Genomic DNA, 27634 nt, shown 5'->3' with positions numbered 1-27634 from the left:
GCCACAATGCATCTTATTGTCACGAATGATGACATTTACCATGAAAGAAGAGGAGATAAAAAGAGCAAAAATGCATTTCCTTTTCAGAGTTGGAACTTAAGCAGTCATTTTACATGATACACAATGTTACAAAGATACATGCTTACAAATTTGCACAACCTTTTTACTAAACTACATGCAACAATAGAAGTGTTGAGGAATAATCTTACTTGATCTCTTGAGGAAGCCACCGCTATACGTTAAACAAAGAGCCAACAAACTGCACAAAAGCATTTCATAATCACTTGCTGTAATCTGAAATTAGGGTGGAAAAATCTACACATGCGAGATTCCGTACATGTCATAAATGTTTGTCTTGGGAAGGGTTCTCTCAGGATATTTTCTCTTTTTTTTTTGCTATTTTTGGGTTTATATCGAGAAAAAGCTGGAAAAATAAAAATATCCAAAAACATAAAAATTTAAGAATAATATTAGGGCAACAAATAATAGCGTGAATTATTGGGATACTTTTCCGATATTTTTGCAATAAAAATAAAATATGAAGATATCTCTGTGATTTTTCAGAATCTCGGAAAAATTTCTGGATTTTGTCATTTTATCAAAAAAATTGCAAAATATTGCGACACTTTAAAAAATATTCGACTATGATTCTGTATCCTTGTTATGTTGTCCAGTTCATACCAAATATGTGTGATGTCATACCCTCTCTCAATTGTATATATGTTCTCCAAAGCCTCCTTTCCAAGGTATTCTGCTTGGTTGTTCTTGACTGATTCTTCATGATGAATGGGATGGGAGCTTATACTTTCTTCACAAAAACAATCAATCAACAGGCTCGATGCGGTGACTGAGTTTCCTTGGTTATGGTAGGATGATAGGATCAGAGCTTCAGACCCTTTAAAACCATATCAGTGACTCTCTGGTAACCTGAAATACGTAACATGAAATAAGAGAAAAACATTTAATACCATCATTTCTCAACCTGAAAACATCAATTTTCGCTAAATAATCATTTCATCCAGTTAGCAACACAGTCCCAATGGCAGAAACAGCAATCAAATGAGAGAAGCCAACCAATAAAGCAAAATACATCAGCAAATATTGCGATGTGTTGTAAGTTTACTACACATTAAGCTTGATGAAAAGGGAGCTGAAGCTTCTTGGTCTTTTGTCATTTCAATATGTTCACTAGTGTTTAGCCCAATGTTGCGTTAAAAAAAAAAAAAGCTTGCTGTTGGTTTTGGTTTTTAGAAAAATTCCATTCCATAATGCTATGTTTCTTTCGACGTAAAATCGGGGTAAACCAAATTTTACACCCGTTTTTAAGTGGAAATGGACATAAAATTTATTTCAAACCCAATTTATGGCAAAAGAAATGGAGCTTAAATGAATTGAGAACATCTAGTATGGGGCCGACAGATACTACCTGTGCAGCCGATCTCAAGACAATCTTGGTGAAGCCGAAATCTAACCCTCAATACAAGCTTGCTTAAGGTGAATTTTAAGTGGATATTATATTCTAGGTAAGAAGTTTTTTTCTATAGAAGTCCAAGGCATCGTTTTTTTTTTTTTTTTTTTAGCGATTAAATTATGAAATTCTTGTAAAGAAGGTGAATTTTAAGTGGATATTATATTCTAGGTAAGAAGTTTTTTTCTATAGAAGTCCAAGGCATCGTTTTTTTTTTTTTTTTTTTTCAGCGATTAAATTATAATTCTTGTAAAGCTCCCCTCAGATCCAAGGCATCTTTAAACCAAAAGAATGGATGGCATCCCTTAGTTGCAGGATAAATCTCAAATAACTAGGAAGCAATTTTGCAAACAAGTGTTTTGGTCAAGGTTGCCAGAGCGGGAAGCGAAAGCGGGAAGCGGGAAGCGGGAAGCGGGAGGCGAAGGCTCTTAGGAAGGTGGGAAGCATGAAGCGTGAAGGGCCAGAGAATTTTTTTTAATAGTTAAATATTAAAAAAAAATTAAAAAATTACTAAAAACAATATAACAAATAATTATATGAACCAAATATTTAAAAAAACACTTTTTCTTAAAAGATCCAACATTTACTTAAAGGAAAATCACTATAAGTTGAAATGCCTGTGTTGACCAGTGCGCCAATGCCTGACAAGAAGAAAAATATTTAGAAACCAAATTATGAGATTTTTTTACCGGACTTTTGAGATTTAATAATGCTTGGACATGATAGAATTTATGAATTTTTAAAATTGGAAAAATACCCCATCGTTTGGAAGTTAAGATTTTGACCCGACCCTCTTTTTTTTTTTTTGTACTAGAACTTGAAAGTTGATTTTTTATCCTTTTAGATTTGGGTCTTGGAACTATTTTTAATAGATTCAAATGGGGGTTATTCCCTTATTTACATATAATTCTTAAGTACTTAAATGACTTTACATGTAATACTAAGGAGAGGAAGAGAAGAGGACTAGCAAGAGACAAGGAGGGTAGATAGGAAACACGCTTCCATAGAGTGGGATACGCGTTTCTCATAGATTGGGAATCGAATTTCCCATAGAGTGGGAATCGTGTTTCCCACGTTTCTGAAATAGGATTCCCAAAATTCGGGGAATTGAGAAGATTCCCGTTTCTGAATCGATTTTTGGGGAATCGAGATTCCCCATTTTGAGTAGAGATTCCTGCTTCCTTGGTTTTGGTGAAGAAAATTTGATCTTACAACCATGATTAATGCTTCAGTAAGAAATAGTATTGCTCGACATACCGCCAAGGGAATTCACTTGTGTCTATCCCAGCTTGATGAAGCTCATCAACATACTGCAATGCTTCCCTGCACTCTTCCCTATCGTCAAAGAACTCCTCCTTCTCACCTTCTACTTGAAATGTTTCATGACCTTTGCCAGCAATGACCTGCAGGATATACGGTGATCATATTGTTGAACAACAGAATGTTTTCTAGTAAATAGAAGAAACCACTTTCGGCCATCCAAATTAAAAAATTGTCAATGGCATCAAATATTATTTATAACAAACCAAACAGACAAAATCAAAAAGTTTGCAAGAGTGAAACCCCTAATAAAAAATATAAAAAGATTGACTAGAAACTTCATAGCACTCTGCTATGCAAAAAGAACGAGAAAATGCAGAAAGCTACTGGTTTCTTCCTGAGCAATCAAAAGCAGCTAAAATATCCTTCAGCATTTGCAAAATGATCAAATACATATAGTTTGGATGTATTGGTAGCAACTTTAATAACAACTATCTTCCTTAGAGATTAACAATTAACATAACTTTTTCTTGGGACAGCAATAATGAAGATTAAGCATTAACTTACAATCCGTATAAACATGTTTTACGAAGCTCATGAGGGTTGAAGAAAAGATGATTCACAACTCCCATCCACATATTTACTTCAGCAGTGGAGGCCCAGCGAGTTGGTTGTAAAATCTAGTCTTTTGGGGCTATTTGCGAGCTATAGAGTTGATAAATCTGATTTGTAGGTCATGCACTTATAATTTGCAGGTGGTACTATTCCCTGTGCGATGCAACTGTGGAACAAGTTATTCAAATTAAATCTGCACTGGATGTTTTCAATCAGAATTAGGGTAAAAGAATAAACTTTGCAAAATCAGTGGTTATTAGGCTGAAAGTAGAAGGGGGTCTGGGCAGGATATCACAAAGATGTTGGATTGCAAATGGGGGATAATTCTTGGGGTCTTCCTTTATGCATTGGTGTTTACCTCTAGGCCACGTTTAGAAACCTCATGTTTTAGTATATGGATTTGGATTTGAGCTTTGGATACAAAATACATCAATCATCCTCATGCTCATGTTGCACGAGAGAGAGAGAGAGAGAGAGAGAGAGAGGGGGGGGGGGGGGGGGGGGGGGGGAGGGATGTCTGGCTGCCGCTGCTGCTGGTGCAGCAAGGTCGAGGAGCAGTGAGGGTGAAGGTAATTGCTACAAATATTGATTTCCAAATAATGACTTGCAGAACAGATTTCCAAATCGGATTTTTGTCACTGTTGAAGCTGATTTGGAAATCTAAGGATCTGATCCAGTTCCAAATCTCAACTGCAAATGTGGGAAATCCAAATTTACCCTAAAGATTTGACACAGTGAATTTCACGATGGGCTTTCAAATTCCAGTGGAAATCTTTGATTTTCCTGATGGACTCTCAGATTCCATGGGAAGCCAAGTCCATAGTGAAAAAGAAAATTCCCCAGCGAAATTGCAAGAAAGAGGTAAACAGATGAGGAGAAAAAGCATCCACGGAAATCCATCTCTTGGATTTCACAACGAAAGATTTCAATTTTACATGCAAAGCACATGGAAAAGCAGAGAGAGTGAGAGAGAGAGGGAGGGAGGGACGTCTGGCTGCTGCTCCCGGTGGTGTAGCAAGGTCGAGGAGCAGTGAGGGTGAAGGTAATTGCTACAGATATTGATTTCCAAATAATGACTTGCAGAACAGAATTCCAAATCAGATTTTTTTCACAATTGAAGCTGATTTGGAAATCTAAGGATCTGATCCAGTTCCAAATCTCAACTGCAAATGTGGGAAATCCAAATCTACCCTAAAGATTTGACACCATGAATTTCACGGTGGGCTTTCAAATTCCAGTGGAGATCTTTGATTTTCCTCGTGGACTCTCAGATTCCATGGGAAGCCAAGTCCATGGTGAAAAAGCAAATTCCCTAGCGAAGTTGCAAGAAAGAGGTAAACAGATGAGGAGAAAAAGCATCCACGGAAATCCATCTCTTGGATTTCGCAACGAAAGATTTCAATTTTACATGCAAAGCACATGGAAAAGCAGAGAGAGAGAGAGAGAGAGAGATGAAATACCACCAAAAATCCAAAATCCACAGTTCAACAGTGGATGTTTAGCCTCAACTGTGGAGATAGAACATTCCATGGTGAAGAACAATATTCCCCAATGGGAACCAAGTACCAAAGAGGACCATTTCATAACAGAAAGACAAAAATTATCACAGAGACCCATGTCATGGACTTCACGCTGGATTTGTGGACTATATGCATTGCAAATCTGGATTCCAAGAGGACATCCAGTTTTTTGAGTGGATGTTGGATTCCATGGTGGATTATGAAATCCCAAGCCTCAAGTTTGTATCAACCTACGATCTGTAGCAAGGGTGAAGAAAGATATGCTATTATAGTGAGCAGGTGACGACTCCAACTCCTGTAAGGGAGCTGCCAGACCCTTGAAAATTGAAATTTAACGTCGACGGATCCAGTCTAGGAAACCCTGGACCAGCAGGAGTAGGAGGGTTATTAAGAGATGAGCAGGGAATCATGAGGTGGGCCTTCTCAAGATCTATTGGAGTTACAGACTCCAATGAGGTGGAGGTGAGAGCAGTCCTCCAGGGCATAAAGATCATGGAGAACAATGTCATAGATAGACTGATTGTAGAGGGAGACGTCCTCAACATCAGCAGGTGGTTGAGTAGGACTCACCACCATACATAGAGATTTGTGCATTGATTTGATGAGATCCATGACCGAGCAGCGGGTGCAACCATCTCTTATCGGCATCTCTTAGCAAGGCCGAAGTTTCTAGGCAAGTTTTTTGTTTTTGTGTTTTTTTTTTTTTTTTTTTTTGAAAGACGACAGTTTTTATTCCAAAATCAAAAGATCAGATTACAATCCCATGGGGGACAAGCTGTCCCCAAAATAAAATTACAGGCCGTGCAAAAGCCTATATCAAAACTACAGAAATGAACAACAAACACAGATCCTAGAAATCAGTAAAGAAAGTCCAAAACGACGATTCAAAGGCGCCATCATGAGACTATCCAACTCCAACGTGAGGGATACTATGAAATACAGCAACCGGTTGCAAGTTCACCCTATCCTTTGCTAAACAGTCAGCACTCTCATTGGCGGATCATCTCATATGCTGGATTTTGGGACATATAACACGAACCAAATCCCGAATCTCAGCAGTAGTGTTTTCTAGTTTCCAAGGTCCCCTACACTTGTTGGAAACCCAAGCTAAAGCATTCAAGGAGTCTCCTTCAACGATGAGAGGGCCCAACTTGTGTTTCACGTACCATCTTAGTGCAAACAAGAGGGCCTTTGCTTCTGCTTCGTTAGCATCACAAAAACCCGCCGGGTCTGAGAAAGACATCAAAACAACACCGTTAGCATCACGAACAAGCCTTCCATCCCGGCCCACCCTGGATTGCCGACTGAATTTCTGTCAAAGTTTAGGGGGAGTGTTCGCGCGTGCACGAACGCACGCACATATATCATATTACATGGGAGCTCTCCCAATGAGACTCTCATCTTCTCCCTAATTTCTTCTCCTGCTTCTTCTCCTATTGAGACCATGTTACATTAGTTTGGCTATTTTCTCAATTTTGTGTGATGAAACCCTAATCCTAAAATTACATCCCCAAACCAGAACTTCGAAGGCCATTGGGTTTGGATCTTGGTCTAGAACCCCAGATTTGACCTTAACAATCCAACGATACAAACCCTAACTCTGAAATTTGAGAGAATCCTAATTCTGGAAATTTTACAATTTTCTGCATATTTCGAGTCTTGATCAAATCAACCACTTTTGTGGTCAGATCAATCCCAATTTTTTTTATATTATCTTTATTTCTAGATCTTCTACCACATATCCAAATTATTTAAGATCCAACAATCAAATCTACTCTGATCATCTAGACCAGTTACTAAAAAGAATTTTCTCCCAATCCGAATTTTGAATTTGGATCATATTCATTAGCCTAAACCCTAATTTCTGATCTCTAAAAGCTCTTCAAAACACCCCTGATCACCACTTTTTTTCTTTAAACCCAGTACCTCCAAAGCTGTCCTACGCCATAGCGTAACTCAAAGTGGGTTGTAGAATTATTTGGAGTCAAAATTTAGAAGAAACCTAACAGAAGGTAGAAGTTTTAAGTCATTTGAGTACATAGAATGTTTGATGAAGTTTATACCTGTGTTTTTGGCAGAGATGTATGAAAATGTTGTCCTAGAGGACGACTTCAATCGACAAGAATGATGTATCCCGGATCATTATAAGATGTCAAAAGGCATAAGAGTAGCCGGTAGCTTTAGATCATTTAATTTTTTTTAGAAGGTAAAGAAAATTTTATTCATAATAAATACTGATTACAGCAGGAATGGGACAAGATGTCCCCTTCCAACAGATACAGTCGACTACCTGAGCCAGAGATTACTGGGTGACTCGACCTAGATATCCCCAACACTTGAGAGTTCTAGGGTTCTTTCTGTCCATATAAATCCATATAAAGAAGCTGTTAGAGTTCCAACAACACATCAAATATCCCCCTCAACACTCACCGAATGATGATTCCATGGGGCGACGCCAAACGACATCTTCTTCTAGCCATTCATCAGCTTGTCGCTTCTGGTGGATTTTTTCTGCTCCATCCTTTGCTAAGTGACCAGCCTCTTCAATTGCAGATCGTCTCATGAGAGAAAAGCCAGGATTTAATTTCCGGTAGAGATCCTTAATTTCTAAAATTATGTTGGCTTAAGTTCCATGGCCCTTGCGCCTTGTTGTTTGCCCATGCCAAGACATTAGCTGAGTCACCTTCAATGATTAATGATAATCGTTGTTCTTTTACATACCATCACAAGCCCCTTAGGAGAGCATTCACCTCTTCCTCATTGGAATCGCATATCCCTGCCGGTTCGGAGAAAGAGAATAGTGTGTCTTTGTTGTCATCGCGAAAGATTTCTCCTATACCGGCTAGCCCTAGGTTCCTTTTTGGGCTCCCATCAAAGTTGAATTATACCCAACCAAGTGGAGGCAGGCACCATCTTGGGCTCACCTTAGGCTTCACCTCTCTTTCCCATATCACCATCTTCCAATTTCTCGACATGTCCCCATGGAAAATGCAGACAAAGTAGAGGTCTTGCTTCCCCAATATACAGGATCAATTTTTATCTCCAAGAAAGTGAACATTAGTTATTGGAAGGTGGAAACCACCACCAATTAACAAGCCTAAGTTAAACATCAATGGGTCCTCAATGGGCAATCCAGTGCAAAATGAAATCAGAGAATCATTAAGAACTACTTCAGAATAAGAAGACTGTCCTATTCAGGCCCGTCAATAGTTAAAGACTCAAGAAAGGAAGAGGTCTTAGCCTTTTTTAAGCCCAGACTGGAAACTTTATTATGACAAATTGTCAAGGTTCTTAGTTCTTACATTGTAGGAGATCCATTAAATCTAATTAGATGAATCAGTATGCATGTTGATTTTATGCTTATTTTTTAAAGGTAATGCATTAAAAAAAAAAGAGGCAGAAGCAGGGAGAACTACCAAGACCAAGATGTCAAACAAACAAAAGAAAAAGAGTAAAGAAAAAAAAACTACAAGGGGTTGGGCCTGTAGCTCAATGGCTGAGGCTTTGTATCACAACCTTGAGGTCGCAGGTTCGATCCCAGCGTACCTGCCAAAAAGAAAGAAAGAACAAAATACAAAAGTACCAAGGAAGTCTCATGATGGTCAAAGAACTCCTAGACTTAAGCATCATAATATGCGTGCTGATTACCCTTGGAGATTACTAGATCATATGAATGAAACCTAGACTTAAGTGAGTCGGTGAATGTATTTCTGCCATGGTCATAGGGAAGCAAATTCTAAGGCTGATTTGCTAGCCTAGCCAAAGTGTAGTGAGGGACAATATGGTGGTCAAGGAGGAGTTATTTCTTCAGACTATGATGTCATTTGTACTACTGTGCAGTTATGCAATGATTATCTCGGTCATTGTTTCCCTGTATACTATCTTTTACTTTCCTTTGTAATAAACTCGTTGCTATTGCGTCAAAATAAAATAATATGAAAAAAATTCCAAGTTAAAGCATAAAAGGAAAACGGAAATGAACTCCATTTATATACCAAATTAGATGTCATGAGTCATTTCAAAAAACGATGGAAATCAATGTGGTTTTTTAATAGTGGATAGACAGAAAGCAACAGTGCACTTAAAACCAGAAGTTATAAAACTGATGGAAATCAATGTGTTTTTTAACAGTAGGTAGACAGGTAATCTGATTGAGAAAGCAACAATGCACTTAAAACCAGAAGTTATAAAATAACCATGAGTTTGCCTAGGGCCTCATTGAAATTTGATCATTTCATGAAATTTAGACGGAAGTCTTCGATGCGTTCTGCTTGTCCCTAGAAACTCAGTCGCTCGGAAAAGTTTACCTTCCTTCGAACTACAAATATAGTTTGCCTTCTTGCACTTCGGTCAGGGGTACAATTCTAGTTTGAAGTTAAGACTTCAGAGTCATTAAGCATAAAACTCCTAAATGACACTTTAAATACTGTCCTGCGAAAATCAAATAGACACCAATAAGAGTCTACAAGAAATTTCATTCCAAGGTTCCAAGATGTATGAGATTCCAGATTATGGTATAAAAATACAAAGAAGAATGGTGGGAAAATAGTGATTTGGTTCTAATAACCTGTCTTCCAAGACTAGTTTCACATGATGGTATTCCTATATAAGATGTTCACATCAGATGCACAAAAGGGATATTTTTATTTTAATCCTACATTCGAGTTCATCCCCTAGACAAAAAGTTTTTTTTTTTTTTAAATCGGCCAAAAAGTAATTTGTACCAAAGTTTCTGGATGTTTACTTGATTCTCCTTATCAAAGTTCAGAAACTCGGACTAGACGAAAAAATTGGCCAAGGTAAAACTGAGTTGATTCGGGCTAGCCAATGATTGAAGATTAAATCTCTCGTTGACTCGTGTGAGTCGAAAGAGTTCTCAAGTGACTCGTTAGCGCCAAACTCGGGACTCAGACTCAGAAGAGAACTTGGCCAAGAGGAAAAGCCAAGTCAACATACACTACAAGATCCTCTGGGAGATTTTAAACAGTACACTCCTCAAATTAAACTTTAGGTTTTGAACTGAAAAGAAAGTAGAATAGGGCTACAAAATACTTACAACTATATCACCTTCCTCGCCCATGGCAACAGCAGCCCGTACAGCTACACGTCTAATGTCATGTAAGAAAAGCCTATGTCCATTTGGAAGAGGTGGATAGTAATCGTTTTCACCATATCGTAAGTAATCTTGCATGGTCAGTCCAACACCAGCCAGCATGTCATCCAAGATGTCCACTGATGACATGTAAATGAGGTGGCATCACAATTCACAAAGTTAGTTGGCATCCTACTTTGAAGGTGATATAGAGAGGTATAATCTAAATTTCTAACAACATTTCCACAGCACCTATTTGTTTAGAGATTAGAATAAACAGATAGACAGAGAGTTAATCCTCATAACAATATGAACAAGTTTAGAATGCATACATGGATCTTCTGTCTTCGGATTGTCTGAAGTCAAGATAACCACATCACTTTTGTCAGTTGCAATTTTTGTCATCATTGGTCTCTTTCCTCTATCACTCTCCCCAGGACACCCAAAAACTGCATACAAAGAAAAAAGTCAGACAAGGAAACACGAGAACAGTATCATACACTCCATATGTTGCTGCTATCTTTATCCGTGACTAAACTGGTAACATTGATAAAGTACTATTAATCAACAAGGCATTGACAAAATGACAACATAGAGTTTTCTTGCTTACAGAAAAATAATTAATGTCATCAAGGTAAAGTAAATATTCTTCTAGTGAGTTATCTTATGTTTAAATATTTTTCTTGTGAAGATGAAAGATGCATAATCGGATTTAATTTGTATGGTCTACAGATGGTTTAAATGCTTTCAACTAATTGTAAACAAATAATTGATACAAATTCCATCCAACAATAGAAAGATTTTAAGAAAGAAAAAAGCAACATACCGGTGATGAGTGTCCACCTGATGTTTTCTTGCTTCAAGCAAAATACCTAATGTCATCAATATTTTTTAGGGAGTTCTCTTATGTTTAATATTTTCTTGTGCGGATGAAAGATGCATAATTGGATTTAAGATATGTATTCTGCAGATGGTTCAATTGCTTCCAACTAACTGTAAACAAAGAATTTATGTAAAATTCCATCCAATGCTAGAAAGATTTTAAGTAAGAAAGAAGTAACATACCTGTGATGATTCTCCGTGGACCCAACTCCCTTACAGTGTCGAGAAGTCTGGATAAGGCATCAGGAGTATGAGCATAATCAACAATTACTGCAAATGCCTGCTCCTCATCTATCAATTCAAACCTACCCGGGACTCCATCAACCTCTTCGATACCTCTAACAATGCCCTCCAATGGAGCCCCAACTGCAATCCCAACTGCCACAGCCGCAAGAATGTTGTAGATATTGTGTCTCCCAAGCAAACCCGAAGATATTTCCAATATCCCTTGAGGTGTATTAATTAGAACCTGAGTCTCAAACAAAGAAAGCTCAAACTTCAACGGGTAAACATCCGCATTCTTATCCTCCATTGCATATGTCACAACGGGCACATCAGGGTTCCCTTGCGCAACAAAAAACGGGGCATTCGGATCATCAATGTTCACAATCTTTCGGTGTCGCTCTGGATCAACCATCCTTGCAAACAATTTGGCCTTGGCATCCCTATACTCCTCCTCGGACTTATGAAAATCCATATGATCCCTCGTCAAGTTTGTGAATATAGCAATGTCAAAATCAATTTCATCACACCTACCAAGCGTTAGACCGTGAGAAGAAGCCTCCATCACAACCGCCTCGGTCCCATTATGGAGCATCTTAGCCATAAGTTTCTGAACCATAACAGCATCCGGGGTCGTTTTTGGGGCTTCCAACTGGTTATCACCATATATGTAATAAGCAACGGTACTCAACATCCCAGTTCTCAAAGCCATGGCCTCATACATAGCCTTTATCAAATAAGATGTCGTTGTCTTCCCATTCGTGCCTGTGATTCCAATCACAGACATACTCTTAGATGGGTGTTGATAAAATGACGACGCCAATACAGGAAGAACTGAATTAGTATCTTCTACAATGACTAAAGCTCTGCAACCTAGGGTTTCATCTATGTCAATCTCTTTACTCGCAACAACCGCAACCGCCCCTCTCTTATCCGCCTCGCTCAAATACAAATGCCCATCAGTTTTCATCCCAACACAACACACAAACAGATCCCCCGAACTAACCTCACGCGAATCGTGTTGTATTCCACTAATCAAAACCTCTAAATTACCATAAACAGATAAAGGCACCACCCTACTCTCATCCAAAAGCTCAGCTAAAGTCATTTTAAACTTGGGTTCTAAAATCTGTGCCCTACTTTTCCCTAAACTATCAATATCAAGATCAAAAGCAGGCGACCGAGAATCCAAATCCAATTCTAAATCCAAATCACTCACCTCTTCACGAAATTTCACAGAATTCTCATCTAGGGTTTCCTCCGAAATCGTTGTGAGTCCCTGTAGCTCCTTGATTTCCTCCAAATCCACAACTTCCTCAGGCAAAAGTTCATCAATTCCTTCAAGAATTGAGTTGGGGATTTCACTTCCTTTCTTAGGGTTAGGTTTTAAGAGCCCTTGCTTGACAAATTCCTTGCGTTTTAGTGCAATTGCGCGGTCGATATCTCCAAATAGATCATCACCAGAATTTTCTTGATCTGTGAGGTTAGGGTTGTCAGGAGCGTCTTCTTCTAAAGCTAGGGCAGAGAGGAAGGTGGGTTGGTCTTTTTTGAATTGGTCTTCTTGGAGTTTACGCGCTTTTGAAGCTTGCCGGTGGATTTGCTGGAATTTGGAGACGCCGTGGCCGGAATCCTCTGGGGCTTCCGGCGGTTCATCGTCGGAGGGAGTTGGGTAGTATTTTCCGTCGGGGCCGATGGCGGTGGGAATGAGAAAGGTTTTGCGGAGTTGAAGAGAGAATGAGGGTTTTGAGAAGGGGAATTGGGGGTTTGGGGGAAGAAGGTAGGAGGGTGGAGAGAAGGTGGAGAGGAAGAGTGAGGGAAATGCCATGAGAGAGATAGAAGAGGGTTTTGGAGGTTTTATTTTGAGAACCAATTTAGGCCGTCTTTGTATCGGATTGGATAAAAGACTCCTGGTTACATAAAAATTTTGAAATTTGCCAAGGGGTGGCACCCAAAATGATTGAAAAGTGCTGTCGTGTCATCTTTTCAAGTCCTAGATCACTTTGCCCTCGAGTGCAAATAAAGCATACCTTAATCTTCTTGTACACTCATTTTTTTAAATTTTTCATTTCTGCAACCCCTAGGAATACGAAGAATAAAAAGAAAGGCAAGAAGAAGAAGAAGAAAGAGAGGAAGAGGATGAGGGTGGGGATGAAGAGGAAGTAAAAAGATTAATTTTCCTTAAAAGAAATAGTAAATAAGAGGAATAAGAAGGTTATAAAAAAATAAAAAAAAATTTGACGCCAAAAAATGGAAAGGTGCCGGAGAAATGGAAAAGAAAGGGGAGAAGAAGGTGAAAAGGAAAATCGATGTTAGAAAAAATATAAGAGAAAAATGAAGGGGAAAGAAGAACTAGCCCTGGAAAAATCGAAGGGGTAAGAAAAAAGTAGAAGACACCGGAAAATGAAAGAGAAGATGATGAAGGAAAGAAGAAGAATTTACCTTAAAAAAAAAAAAAAAACGCTAGAAAAACGGAGTACGCCTAAATTTGATCGAACTCAGGGTCATTTAGGTTTGACTTGGGGTTCATTGCTCAACTTGGACTAACCCTGTGTTGACAAAGATGACACCAGATCAGACCAATATGACCTAGAGTAAGTCCAAGATGAGCGGTGATCCCAAATTAGACGGGATAACCCAGAATAAAACTGAGATGACCCCCGAGTCGACAAAGATTACCCTGAGTCCCCAAGTCAACCAAGATGAATCCGAGATGATTCTATTTTCATTTTTCCAGTACCCTTCATTATTTCACCTTTTTTTCCTTCTTCCTCTTCATTTTTTTCCCAGCGTCTTCTATTTTTCCAACGTCGATTATTCTTCTTCATCTTCTTTTCTACTGTCCCAACGCCTTCCATTTTCTCGGCGTTGATTCTTCTTTTCTACCTTATTATTTATTTTCATTTTTCCGGTGCCTTACATTTTTCTTTTTCCTTACCTATTCTCTTTTCGTCATCCTTTTTATCTCATTATTCATCTTGTTTTTCTTCTTATCCTTACTCTGAAGAAACTAATAGAGACGAAAATTTGAAAAAGAAGAGAAGGAAAAGTAGATGACCCGATTCTATGTATCTGCACTCGAGGGTAAGATGGTATTTTAGACTTAAAATGATAGTTGGCCACGGCTTTTCAAATTTGTGAATCTTGATGCAACTCTATTAGGGCATGTTTGGTTGCGCAAGTGTGGTTCGGAGAGTAGTGGGATACAAGAGGGAGAATACAAGAATTTTGATCTGTTTAAAATTACCTCGGAGAATAGAGTAAATAGTGTTTTACGGCGTAGCGCATACTTTGAAAGTAGGAGAATAAGTAGGGGTGTTATTACCAATATAAAGAGAGAGAGAGTGTGTGATACAGAGAAAGAGAGAGCAACATTCCCTATAAAATTTAACTAAGATTCCTAATTTTTGGAAGAATTTTGTTTAAAAGTCATGAGGGGGGAGAAGGAATTCACCTCACCAAAGTAGTGTGTCAAAGGGCAGCCCAATGAGCGGGATTTGCTAGCGTAATCGCGGAAGCTTTCGCAGCCACCACGTGAATGGAGACAAAATCTGCTGAAAAGTGAGCCTGCGTGGCTGCTGTCAGATGCAACAGACCATCCGCGAAATGCCTTCGGCAGCAAATATTACAGCAACCAAAAAACTTAATGGGGGGAGTCCAATGATATTATAGTATAGCAACCAACAACACTCAGCGACGGACCTTCACGGCCAAAATCCTTCCGCAGGAACTGAAACGTTCGTCATTCTTTTCCCTAGGACAGCCCCGCTATTTTATTTATGACCACTATTTCACTGAAGGGGCTGTCCCAAGGAAAAAAGCGGCGAACATATTATTTTCCTCAACTCTCTTTTCGAATTTCTCCCACCAGAACGTCTTTCAGCGCCCCTCTTCCCCATTTTGACTGGTAGGTAGGGTTTTCTCATCCCCCAAATCCTAGATTTATTTTTTCTAGTCATGGAGATAATAATCCTTGAGATTTTCTCGTTAACATGGAAAATACCTCCGAAGATCGAATCGAGGACCGAAATATCTCCGATGATCCTCCCGAAGCTCGAATCGACGACCGAGATCTCTCCGAAAATCCTCCCGAAGATCAAATCGACGGACAAGATCTTTCTGATGATCCTCATAAAGATCAAATCGACGGCCGAGATCTGTCTGATGATCCTCATAAAGATCAAATCAACCATAGAGATCTGTCCGATGATCCTCCCGAACTGCCAGTCCGAAGCGATGCTGTTATTGCTGAATTCGAAATGCTCGAGGTATTATATGATGAACTCCGATCAAGATCCATGGCCATGGAGGATAACCTAATCCTTCTCAATAATCAGAATGAAGAAGCTCTGAAAGAAAATCTCAATCTCGTAAAAGTACTCGAAAAGGTCTCGAGCGAACGGGACGTTCTCCGGACTGATATTAATGGAATTAAAACTGCCGCGAGGGAGCGGGAAGATGAATTGTTGAGGCAGAGAGATGAGGAATTGAGAGAGAAATCAGATCTCCGAAACGAGGTCGGAGTTTTGAAAGTTAGGGTTTCAGAATTACTGGAGGAAAGGAGTATGAGAGATGAGGAATTGAGAGAGAAATTAGATCTCCAAAACGAGGTCGGAGTTTTGAAAGTTAGGGTTTCAGAATTACTGGAGGAAAGGAGTAGGAGAGATGAGGAATTCAGAGAGAAATCAGATCTCCAAAACGAGGTCGGAGTTTTGAAAGTTAGGGTTTCAGAATTGCTGGAGGAAAGGAGTAGGAGAGATGAGGAATTTAGAGAGAAATCAGATCTCCGAGACGAAGTCGGAGTTCTGAGAGATCAGGTATCGGAATTACTGGAGGAAAGGAGTAGGAGAGATGAGGAATTAAGAGAGAAATCGGATCTCCAAAACGAGGTCGGAGTTTTGAAAGATCGGGTATCGGAATTGCTGGAAGAGAGGAGTACGAAAATTAGGGTTTTATTGGAGATTTCAGATTCGATGAAGTTAGTGAGAGAGTGTTTGGTAAGAATCGTGGAGAGAATCGATGAAGAGAAGGCGGAGAATTTTCTTGAAGGAAATGAACTGGATAGACTGGATTTGGATGAAGAATCATTGAGATTATTGTCTGAAAATAGGGTTGTTTATAAGCTTGCAATGAGAGTGGATTCACTGTTATTGGAGCGAGAAGAGAAGAGAAGGAAGGATAAGAAGGAGTTGGAGAACAGCATTGTGAGTTTGACTGAGGAGAATAGAGATATCAGTAGTCTGCTTAGGATTGCTTTGGTAGAGAAAGAAGCAGTGGAAAAAACACTTAGTAAATTAAAGGGAGGTGGTGACCAGAAGAGGGTGGCAATTCTGCAGATTGCGGAGAGGGGATTGCAGAAGGTTGGCTTCGGATTTATGATGGGTGCTTCGAGTGGAGATTCGTCTGATAATTTCAGTTCCAACGCAAGCACGAGGTCAGACGGCAGCGAATGCGAGGAGGAGGTTGTCAGTCTGGTATTGTCTTTGCATCTTTTCCATTTGCAGTTCGGCTTTGTGGGTAAATTATTTCAACTTTGTTTGATAGACTGCAATTATTTTTTGTAACGTTGGATACTGTATTTCAACTGGTTGGAAAGCCAATCACTAAAATATGCTATGAACACTGGTAGAATTTTTTTAATCATTTGTACAGTTGCATCTTAGAAGATAGAGTTGCTGGCATGTTTTGGTTGTTTCTAATCTGTTTGTTGTATTCCTTTCTAAGAGACAAAAAACGAAAAGTTGGATTGATGTTGGTTGGAAGCCCATCACTAAAATATGCTATGAACACTGGAAGAATTTTTTAATCATCTGGACAGTTCCATCTTAGAAGATAGAGCTGCTGGCATGCTTTGGATGTTTTTAATCAGTTTGCAGTATTCCCTTTTAAGATAGAAAAATGAAAAGTTGGATTGGTGTTGGAAACCATCGAGTGGAAGATTTCTTTTGATATTTTCGTTCTAATTTTGAGTTTATTCTCAATTGGAGTGGATTTTATCCAACATGTCTCTCCAGCATTCATGTTAGACATATGATGATTTGACATCTTGACCTAAGTGACTTGAAATGGTTGGAAAATAGCCAACGCCCAGGTCTACTCTTAAAACTAGGGAAAGTACTTAGCTAAACGAAGAGGGATAAGATTTTAGATTGCTAAGTTGGCTAGTGGTAGAGTGGTTCCTGCCAAATTTCCGGAGTAGAGCAAGAACACCCATAGTAGCCAAGGGACTGGCTAGTTTGGTTGCTTTCGTGGTGGACTTGAGAAATATAAATTGCCTCGAAGTGATAAAAATGTCAAACGTCTCGCTAATGATTCAATGATATTCCAAGGACGAGAATATTAGTTAGACCACATAACAACATTAATGGGTTTCTGCTACCACCAATGCTAGTCTAGGAAGTGTACTAATCTTCTGCCCATCGCCACAAAAAAAAAAAGCTTCTGCTTCAACTTTTATCCATACATAGAACTGAACAAATTGTCTGAATCACCCATCTATTTTTTTTCGAAAGTACCTGAACTACCCCTGCTATTCCCAAAACTGTGAGTGTTAAGAAATGCAAAACTGAGATGGTCAATACAGCATGTTCTTGACCATGGTACATATGATTGTAAATATTTTGAACACAAATGATAAAATTTTCATTTGGATGTTTTGTGTCTTTAAAGTCAATTGGAGGAATGAATATCTAATAGGTAGACATGCAAATATATGTGCATGCTTGTAATTGCTCAAGTACCTTTGTACAAAGGACAACCATTTGTTTTGATGTTTCTGCTTATCCTGTCACCAGGCCTCAACTGTGGAGAAGATAATGAAGAACCTACGGCTTGAGATTACTGAATTGAAGCGATCATTGGAGGAATCTAGGTATCTTTCTGTTGACCTGCAACAGCTGTGAATTTAATTTCTATATCCCTTTCATGTATGTTTCTTGTGGTTCCCACAATATTGCAACATTATTGTGGTTTTATATTAAGAGATGAAGTAGATGCATGCGAGCTTAAGCATAGATCTTTGAGATATTATTTATATAGTTTTTCTAGGATGATATCATCAAACGACTTTTAAGGAGCTGATCTCCACACTCTCTTGTCTTAATTAGTTATACTCATCACTATATTTTAAGTGATTTTTCCAGTTAGTCCCTAGTTTGTAAAATATATCCAATTATGCAAAAAGTTAGCATCTTAGAGTTTAATTTCCAAAAGGTCGCTAAAACTATTTACTGTAACTTGTTGTTTACTATTAAGTTAGCATCTAGACTTGTTAAAGCTTGTCCTTCTTACATTTACAATGAGCAACACTCCAATTGATCAGTCCATCTCATGTATAATCCTTTGTGCAGGTTCATGTTTGAGTTATGTACTTATGTTCACTTTGTTATTGGTTTTCTAATCACCTATCCTATGCCAGGTCAGACAGTGAGCGTTTGCAAAGTCTTACAGAGAAACAAGCTCAAAAACTTGCAGAAAGCACATTATACATAAAAGATTTAGAAGAAAGGGAGAGTATGCTAACCCAAAATGTAAGTATCTGGTTTCCTCTATAAATCTATGATGCCACGACAGTTTTAAGATGTGCTCACCCATTTCTGGGTTATCGACCAGTTGGCTCATATTTCTTTTCTTCTGTTTGCTGCATGTAAGGTTGAAGAGCTCATGATGGAAATAGCAGAGGCCGAAGAAGAAGTTACCAGGTGGAAGGAAGCATGTGAGTTGGAGGTAGAAGCTGGCAAAAGTGCCATTGAAGAGCGTGACAAAGAGGTAAAATTGTCAATACATCATGTTTCATAAATTCTTTCCTTTTTTTTAATTATTAGTTAAACATCTAATCTCTCTCTTGGAGGGAAAAAGTATAGTTATATGAGAGAGCGTGATCAACTACTCTCATCCAGACTGTAGACATGCAAGCTCAAAAGTATCACCATAGAACAAAATGATTTGTTTTTATATGTTAAGCAGAGTGATAAGTTTTGCACATATAGCAATGAAGGGAACCATAGTCAAAATAGAAAGCTAAGATGTCACTTGTAATAAGTTAGCAACTGTTTTTCATGCTTATGTTCAAGAATGCAAATGAGGTCAAGGGATTTGGCCTCCCCCCTATTGGAGGATGTTGACATTGAAGGTTTAGACAGTGTCTACTGTATTGTAACATCCACTAAAACAAGTTCCTGTATTTAAGACAATAACATGGCAATATTCATGCTTGTGGGTTTGTAGTTATGAAACACAGACATGGATCTGAAAGGGTCAAAACACACCAATGACTGAACGTTTTCCGCCGATTCACTGACAAGTCCGCACAATAGATGAATAGGGATCATACTTAGTGATAGATATGGAAAGATTTATTCTATGTTTCCAACATGGCGAGGGTCATACTTCTTTGGTGGATGTTTTCATTGTATAGGACCACCTCATCCTTCTCTCTTTGTATCTTTTCCTTTTTTAATATATTATGTTATCATCTCTCAAACAAACTAAACGATTCCATATTAATATGAAAATAGAAAACAAAAGTAAGTACTCAAATAAGCACAAATACCTCCCCAAAGAAAGTATTCAAGTTTGTCTAAATACATTTTGGGTGCAGGATGGGTTCCATCCCCAATTCCTATTTGGGTCTTCCTTTGAGTTTTGGAATACCTTCAAAGTACCTCTGGGATCCAGTCACTGAAAGCTATCCCCTTGGAGTAAAAGTCCCTCGTGTCTTTTGGGGGTGGCGTGGGGGGATCACACTTTTGAGGCTGTTCTGTTTAACCTCCCTATTTACTACGTACCGTTATTTCCTTGACCGGTTTTTCTGATTGATAGGATTGAACAACTTCAACAAATTTTATTGCGGGCTTACAAAGAGGATATCAGGAAATGTCATTTAGTCAAATGGGATGATGTTTGTAAGTCTAAAGAAGAGGGAAATCTTGGCATCAGAAGGATGATATTGATGAACAAGGCCTTGCCGGGGAAATGGATTTGGAGGTTGAGATGGAGATATGGTTGATGGAGGGAGGGAGATATTTATTTTTTAAAGGTGTAGATATGGTTGATGTTATTTATGGACCTAACTTTGTGCGTGATATCGTGAAGGTGTTTGATGAGTATGGAGTTAAAGGAATTATGGTTTGGCGTGATATCGTGAAGGTTAATCCTCTTTTTAGGAAGGTGTTTGGTTTAGTGTTGGTTGTGGGGAGAAGATCAAGTTCTGGTTAGACGAATGGTGTGGCCAGGCCTTTGAAATCAGAATCCCCAAATCTTTTTAGTGTGCCTTCTAGCGAAGGAGTTAGTGTGGCGGACTCACTCAATAGGCAAAATGATGTGGTAGAATGAAAAGTGCAGTTCAAAAGAAACTTTTTTGACGGGGGAGTGCCCTGGATTGCTTCACTATTGTCTAGAGTCTAGTCGCCTAGTCGGTGATCATTAAGAGAGGTGGGCTTGATAAAAAGGTTTGGAAATGGTCTAAGTTCTCTGTTCACTCTTTCTGTATTAAGATGGTGCAACTATTGAATTCTTCTCCTGCTTGGAAGGCTTGATGCTCCTTGACCCCCACAGAGTATTCTGTTGGTTAGCATGTCTCGATAAGATTCTCACTGTAGCCTAGTCAATTGATCTCTCACTTTGGCCTTTGTCCCTTGGTCTTCCAGAGATAGAACTCTTTGGAACATTTTTCTTGCTGCCTCATTTCGGCTAGTCTTGAAAGAAAAACATAAGTGTTTTCAAAGGCTTCTCTAGAGATTTTCATAGTATCTAGAGATAAATCTTCTCTTAAGTGGTCTATTGGGTGACGATCCTTTCTATCATTAGTTGTATCTCTGTGACTTCTTTTCATAGGTCGTAGGAGGAGACTCGAACGAGCAGCTACATGGAGTGTTCTCATCCTAGGTGGGGCCCTCCTCTTGAGTTTTTGAAGTTGAAATTCGATGTTAGGTAATCCAGGTCCGGCTGGTATTGACGGATTGCTTTGAGATCCTGAGAGGGTGGCTATTTGGGCTTTTTCTAGGCCTTTAGGAGAAAAGGATTCTACCGAGGCAAAGGTCCAGGCGTTCCTTACTGGTATCCACCTCTTGGATCAACCCTTGTTGGATCTCATTATTGAGGGAGACTCCCTTTTTTTTTCAAAAGGTAACAAATTTTATTCCATCAAAAAGGAATATTACGGCCCAAAGGGACAAGATGTCCCAGAGGAGGTTCCCACTATGCACAAATCCATCAACAAGCCAAGTACCCCACCTCAAATTACATTAAAGATATCCCTCCAAAAAAACATTCAAGTGTTAGATTTGAGGACCCCAAAATTGCCTACCCCCTATCACATACCAGAGATCCCTCAGCAATACATGGGGATGCGAGATTGACGTTGTGCTTCGCCAATGCATCAACCATTGAATTTGCACTTCTTCTCTTATGCTCGATAAGGGGCTTCACAACCAACAAGGTCTCTGACCTCGTCAATTTTCGGTGCCATTCTCTACGGTCCACAGCACCAATTTGATGCCCAAGCAATAACATTTGCAGAATCCCCTTCGATAATCAAAGGACCCAAGTTTTGCTTGCTGTACCATTTGATACTGACTAAAAGAGCGGATATTTCCGCTTCATTGGCATCGCAAGTGCCGGATGGTCCTGAATATGAAGCAATGATAGCCTATATGGTTTTGGAAAACACCTCCAAAACTAGCTCTACCCTGATTGCCAAGAGAACTCCCATCAAAATTTAGTTTAATCCATCCCAACGGGCGCGGGGACCAGCACGGGGTAATGGGTGTACCTTTCTTCTTCTCGGAGCAGATCACCCTCCAGTTTCGCATAATCATCCCCACGGAATAGGGGATACTCGCTTTCGAGTTTGCCCATCGAATGATAGATATTGCGAATCTGGAGGCGAAAAACAGAATGCTGCCAAGTGGGTGAAAAACAAAATTTGTTTTCCTTAAAGTTTGTGGATGCTATTGAGGAAATTCTTGAGAAACTTGAAGGGCATGATATTGAGATCTGACATGTTTGGAGGTTTGTAAATAATGGTGCCAATCTTCTCAGCTTCTCTAAGGTTGACAATGATGCACTTTCTACTTTTGATCTTTTTCTCCCTTGACGAACCTAGTTTTGTTTTAGCAGTTTTTTAGTTCGCTAATGTGGAGGGTTGTGTGCACTAATGTGGATGCTAAAAGGATAGTAGTCCAAGAATGGGCTCCTCCTGGGCCAGGGCTCTTGAAACTCAACTTTGACGGGTCTAGCTTGGGAAATCCCAGTCCTGCCGGCATCGGTGGGGTCCTGAGGGGTGAAAATGATGAGGTCTTATGGCCGTTCGCGGGTCCAATAGGGGTGGCGGACTCATCGGAGGCATAACTAAGAGCAGTTCATCAAGGAATCAAGTTGCTAGCTAGAGATCGGCTAGTTAATGTGGTGTTAGAAGGGGACTCTTTAAATGTCATCCGATGGCTCAATGGCTCAATCAAGCACCCTAGGAGATATGGCTGGTTTTTTGATGAGATATTGGATCAGGTGGGGTCTGCATTATTTGTGTTCCAGCATGTTCGGAGATCTGCCAACTCAGTCGCCGATGCTCTTGCCAGAGATGGAGTTTTCATGGAAGATGTGGCGCTCTTTGATTCCCTCCCGCCCTGATGTTTGTCTTGTTATTTTTGTTGGTTCTGTTTCGCTTTGATTTGCTTGTTTGTAGTGTTTCTGCCTTGTAAATCGACCATCTCGATCATCTTTTTCAATAAAATTCGCATGCTCACCAAGGGGGGACCAAAGACTCGGTCTTGAATTTTATCAAAGAACTACGAAAACCTCCAAGGGGAGACCGACGTCACTCTCAACCATCGAGTCACTTTGAGGGAATCTCCCTCTACAATGACACAATCAATGAATCTCTATCCAAATGCATAATCCCCTGATGAGCTGCTCGAACGTCAGCCTCACTAGCATCCGTGCACCCGATCAGACCCGAGAACGCCCAAATTACCTCACCCTCAGAATCCCTAAGTACTCCACTAATTTCGGCCAGTCCTAGATTGCCCAAGCTAGAACCATCGATATTTAATTTGATAAAACCAGGAGAAGGGGGCTGCCATATTTAATTTTTCAGTTCGTTGTTGTTTGCTCTTCTTTGTTTGTTTTTTGTTTGCCAGTAGTCCTACTTGGTCTTGGCGCTTTTATTAATTCCATTGTCATTTTTAATGGCAATGGTTAAGTCCATTATCATTCCAAAAAGTGTAATTACGTTAAAACCATCAAAGTAATAAATAATACCAAAGGAGAAGAAAAAAATAATAAGTACGAGTGTCCACAACTGTTTGACACAACCATCCTGGTTCCCAGTCCTTTGAGAAATAGAATCTTTGTTATGTTGGTTTGAAGTGGTTATGAATTTCTTGCAATGGCATTCCTGCAGATAATGCTTGGTTCCTGCTAACGACCTCCTTATATATTATTAACTCTTTTAGCACAGAAATAAATAATAATTTAACCATATCCCCAGAAGAAATATCTACAAAGTGGTAAGAAATTTAATGCTACATCAACAGAAGCCTTTTGTTTTCTGACTAGCCACACAATCACCTTGAAGGACAGTATCTTTGCGTTCCAAATAAACACGTGATAACTTTTCTTTTTGTTTTGAAAATTGACATTTATTGATTTCAAAAGAAACAGGGGACAAGATGTCCCCCGATGGCATAGAGATCCATCCCAAGATACATCGAGAAAAGCAAGGAAATAGATCCGGACTACTCTAGTCCCCTGATTTCCGGCTCAACATGAAGTACCAGAGATTCCAGAACCATGCCCTTTTTAGCCAGTTCATCCGCCATTCCATTTGCGGATCGCCTCGTGATAACCTTAAATCAACATGCTTAAGGGAAACATCCAGGTATCAAACTGCAATATCTTTAGACATGCACTCTATTTTCAATCAGATTCGGTAAAGGTCACCATTCCTCAATATTCTTCTCAGTTTCATTCTCTCGTCTGTGGTGGTTCTTTCTTGGTATCTATGTAAGTTTGGCGTGTCTAGTGGTTTGGAGTTAGACACAGGTACAAGGTGTCACACATGGCAAACTCTGGGAGTACCCAACCTGTCTGTACTGTGGTATGGTAATAATGAAAGATATTATAATTATGATTTCGTAAGAACATAAGGAGTAAACTATATAAATTGGATAATTCATAAAAAAAAAACTATATAAATTGGATGTAAACAAAATCAAACAGTAGAGGATAAATCAGAAACTGAAGGTATAAATATTTGTATATACTGTCATAGATATGTAAGAACTTTTCACTCTACAAGTCTATAAAACAAGTGTACTTTTGGCATGTTCATACAAAGCACCCCAAAAAATACTCGGGCTCCATAAATCAATTGGAATTTGCTAAAAAATCCAAAAATTGCCATTGGAGAGTAAATTCCTAACTGTGATGTATATTCAGTATAAATACTAGGTCCCCCCGAGTATCCATGAAACACAGCTAATTCTTGAATTTCTTTAGATCTTATGTTGGAATCTTATAACTTTCTCTTTTTTTTTTTTGGAAGATAGCAAATTTTATTGATAATGGACAGAGATGGTCAAATTACATAAGGAGAATAAAATACAAGCATGTAATTATAGAACAGAGATAGAAAAAATGTAATACAAATCTTATTTTAGATCTATATGATTCTCTTATAACTTGCTCTTTATTGAGGGTACATGTAGAATCTACCTCTACTATAAGATCCAAGATCAGCAGCCTCTTCGGATACTGGATCTGCATTATCTTGACTCTTGACTAACGATTGGCTTTTCATTTTCAAGGTGTTCAACTAATATGAAAACCTGATGGGAAAAGATTAGCGTCACCGAGACATTCTCAAAGTGAAGAGATCCAAAATCATGTCAAATGACTGAAACATAAATCATTTTCGATCTGAACAGAATGGGATTTTTTTTTTGTGTTTAAAACTTATTTTTTTTTCTGTAGGATTCATTAGCCGATCCCAACTAGTTTGGGACTGTTAACTTACCAACTTCTCCAAAAGCTTAAGCTGTTGGAGAAACGCGTTATTTATCCTTTAGACTTTAACACTCCCCCGCACGTGTGGCTCACTTGGCAAACACGTGGCACATGTGGTCCCACTTTGGACCGACCATCGCATGTGGATTTTTGCTATCCGGGAGGTTTGAACTCGAAACCTTTGGCTCTGATACCATGTTAACTTACCAACTTTTCCAAAAGCTTAAGCTGTTGGAGAAAGGCGTTATTTATCCTTTATACTTTAACAGGGACAAAGGCTTAGTTGAGTTGAGTTTAAAACTTAGTTTTTTCTACATCTAGTATGAAAAAAAACTGCATCATTTTTCGAGTTCTACTGCCTCGAAACTTCCTAGATTCCACGCATGGTTTTAATGATAGATGAGAAACTTAAGACTTGAAACATGACCGACACTGTTGTAGCTCGCATAGGGCTGGCTAGTTTGATTTCTGCACCCAAACTTCAAATATTTCGCACGTCCAGACTCGTCTTAAGTAAAACGATTTCAATTGAAATGGCATCACCTCCATAAAGAAAACTATTCTATCCTTGGTTAATCTTATATTTGTGAAGAAACTAAAGCCTTACACACACTATACCGGAAATTCACTAATCTTGATCAGATGGTTATTAAGTGTGATCATTAGCTACAAGATTGGGGGACTTGCATCCAAATGATTTCACGTGGTAGATCCCTCAAGAGGGGTGGGGGTATGGAGAAAGTGAGTGAGGGTGATAGCTTTCTGTTGAAGAATTTTCTATTTACAGCTTTACACTGAAAATTATATGTTATTGACCAGGGTTTACTCCAAATCAGTCCTCCATCTTACTCTGATATCATACATTTTCTCTCTTTTCAGGTTGCTCTTCTCAGAGACGATTTGGACAAGACAAAGACCTCATTAGATTCACTGAATGTCAAATTGCAGCTGAAAGAAGAGCTAGCGGCCGCGGCCATGGCTGCCCAGGCAGCAGCAGAGAGATCTCTACAACTGGTAGACAGCCGATCCTCAGTTTTGCGGGAGCGGATTGAAGAGCTAACGAGACAGTTGGAGGAAGCAGACAGCAGAGGTGAGCGGATCAATCGCCGGAAAATAAGGCACGTCTGTTGGCCGTGGCGGGCCCTCAGGATAAATCCAGCGACTTCTACTTCTAGGGGGAGAAATATAACAAGAAGAAGGCTGCCGGAAATGGAAGCCCTGTTACATTTCAGTATCTGAACTTCAAATTGTTTTTCTTTCGCCGAGTTTTGAATGATAATTTTTATTAAGCCTTTTTTTCCCCATATAATTTGCTATTAAAGATATAGTTGGGGATGGTTTAGGCATTTCCAGCCATTTCAGTTTGCCTTATTTAGTATTTAGTTATTTTTTTCAACGTAAAGGACAAACTGACGTACCAACCTTGTACGGCTTTGGATACCATCTTTATCATCGACTGGCCGAGTCAACTCACTTTTACCTTGGCCGAGTTATTGTCGGAGTCCAGGTTTTGCTCTACCCGAGTTGATGAAAATTAACCTACACCAATGACTGATTTCCTGGGTCGACACCTTTTTACTGTGGTGAAGTTCGAGTTCTTAAACACCGGACTAAGACAGGATCCCATCAATGGGGGTGTCAATGGCCACTTCAGGAGGGGTTAAAAATGTCTGACTTGTAAGTGCCTTAGGCTCCATTTGGTTGCACACTTGCATGTAGTTACCTAGTAGATTAGTGGTGAATTAGAACTGAATAACAGTGAAGTAGTCTTCTCGTAGAGTCATTGTACAGTAGTGTTTGGTTAACTGAAGTAGTTTTTTTAGTGCAGTGTCATTGCCAGAATAAGGGGCAGGTGGTGTCACTATCAACATGTATAGAGAGGGAAAGGGAAGAGTACTAAATTCCAAGACTCTACTAGCAAAAAAACCTCTAGGAAGTGATAAATCCGCCCCAAGTAATCAAAAGGGGCGGATTTATCACTTCCCAAACCTTCGTTTTCAAGTTTGGTGAGCAACAAAAGTCATGCCAGGTGTGCAACTACTCTCTTAGCGGCTTGAATCAAAATATGAAACCAAAGACCACTAGTAGATGATGTGGCACTCATAAACCCAACCAAAGACCACTAGTAGATGATGTGGCACTCATAAACCCAACCGAAACACCTATCAAACACCAGATATTGTGAACACCAAAAATGGGAAAAATCATGGTAAAAAGGACATATTTTCCTTTAGGGCCCGTTTAGATACCTCGTGCATTTGTATTTTGATTTGGATACAAAACACATCAATCATCTTCATGATCATGTTTTAAGAGAGAGAGAGAAAGAGAGGGAGGTAGGGAGGTCTCGCAGCGATGGTGAAGGAAGTTTCCACAAATATTGATTTCCAAGTAATGAGAGCTATAGAAATCGTAGATGAGAAGGGTCATTTCTCTTAACTAATGTTAAGATTGTGTTGGATGAAAAATAATGTCTACTAACAAACGTTAAAATTATTTCGAGAGAAAGCTATCCATGGAAATGATTTTTGGGGATCTAATGGACGGGTTGGATCATCCTATGGTGCGGGCCAT

General features: G+C 39.2%; 2 protein-coding genes across 3 annotated transcripts; one reads left to right on the top strand and one right to left on the bottom strand.

Moving 5' to 3' along the window:
• Positions 1-54: 54 nt before the first annotated feature.
• MURE (ALBINO OR PALE-GREEN 13) lies at positions 55-13428 on the bottom strand. Of its 2 annotated transcripts, none has more exons than XM_077385791.1 (6): positions 11021-13428; positions 10288-10404; positions 9920-10095; positions 2726-2871; positions 682-927; positions 55-259 (listed from the first exon to the last, which is right to left on the bottom strand). In XM_077385791.1, the coding sequence occupies exons 1-5, from the start codon at positions 12882-12884 to the stop codon at positions 909-911; spliced, it is 2322 nt and encodes a 773-aa protein (XP_077241906.1). In that variant the 5' UTR covers positions 12885-13428; the 3' UTR covers positions 55-259; positions 682-908. The 2 variants fall into 2 exon arrangements, with proteins under 2 accessions (XP_077241906.1, XP_077241907.1); XM_077385792.1 differs by having other exon boundaries at positions 703-927.
• A 1513-nt stretch (positions 13429-14941) lies between these two features.
• On the top strand, positions 14942-26576 carry LOC143882277 (ATP-binding protein). Its single transcript, XM_077385790.1, has 5 exons — positions 14942-16530; positions 17851-17927; positions 18474-18585; positions 18707-18823; positions 25940-26576. Exons 1-5 carry the CDS (start codon positions 15049-15051, stop codon positions 26297-26299), a joined length of 2148 nt encoding a protein of 715 aa, XP_077241905.1. The 5' UTR covers positions 14942-15048; the 3' UTR covers positions 26300-26576.
• Positions 26577-27634: the final 1058 nt, after the last annotated feature.

Source organism: Tasmannia lanceolata, unplaced genomic scaffold (assembly GCF_043159265.1).
Source record: "Tasmannia lanceolata isolate RefF3 unplaced genomic scaffold, GAP_Taslan_0.1 ptg000007l, whole genome shotgun sequence".
Taxonomy (NCBI): domain Eukaryota; kingdom Viridiplantae; phylum Streptophyta; class Magnoliopsida; order Canellales; family Winteraceae; genus Tasmannia; species Tasmannia lanceolata.
The sequence above is the reverse complement of the archived record's forward strand: the minus strand, read 5'-3'. Positions and strand labels throughout refer to the sequence as shown.

What these genes read in the sequence shown, in the direction of transcription:
- LOC143882277 (XM_077385790.1), top strand. Translation starts at nt 15,049, where the DNA reads ATGGAAAATACCTCCGAAGATCGAATCGAGGACCGAAATATCTCCGAT. An exon ending in CGATCATTGGAGGAATCTAG is followed by an intron (nt 17,928 to 18,473) that starts GTATCTTTCTGT and finishes ATCCTATGCCAG; the next exon opens with GTCAGACAGTGAGCGTTTGC. An exon ending in TTGAAGAGCGTGACAAAGAG is followed by an intron (nt 18,824 to 25,939) that starts GTAAAATTGTCA and finishes CTCTCTTTTCAG; the next exon opens with GTTGCTCTTCTCAGAGACGA.
- MURE (XM_077385791.1), bottom strand. Translation starts at nt 12,884, where the DNA reads ATGGCATTTCCCTCACTCTTCCTCTCCACCTTCTCTCCACCCTCCTAC. An exon ending in TCCGAAGACAGAAGATCCAT is followed by an intron (nt 10,096 to 10,287) that starts GTATGCATTCTA and finishes ACATGTCATCAG; the next exon opens with TGGACATCTTGGATGACATG. An exon ending in GCGAGGAAGGTGATATAGTT is followed by an intron (nt 2,872 to 9,919) that starts GTAAGTATTTTG and finishes TATATCCTGCAG; the next exon opens with GTCATTGCTGGCAAAGGTCA.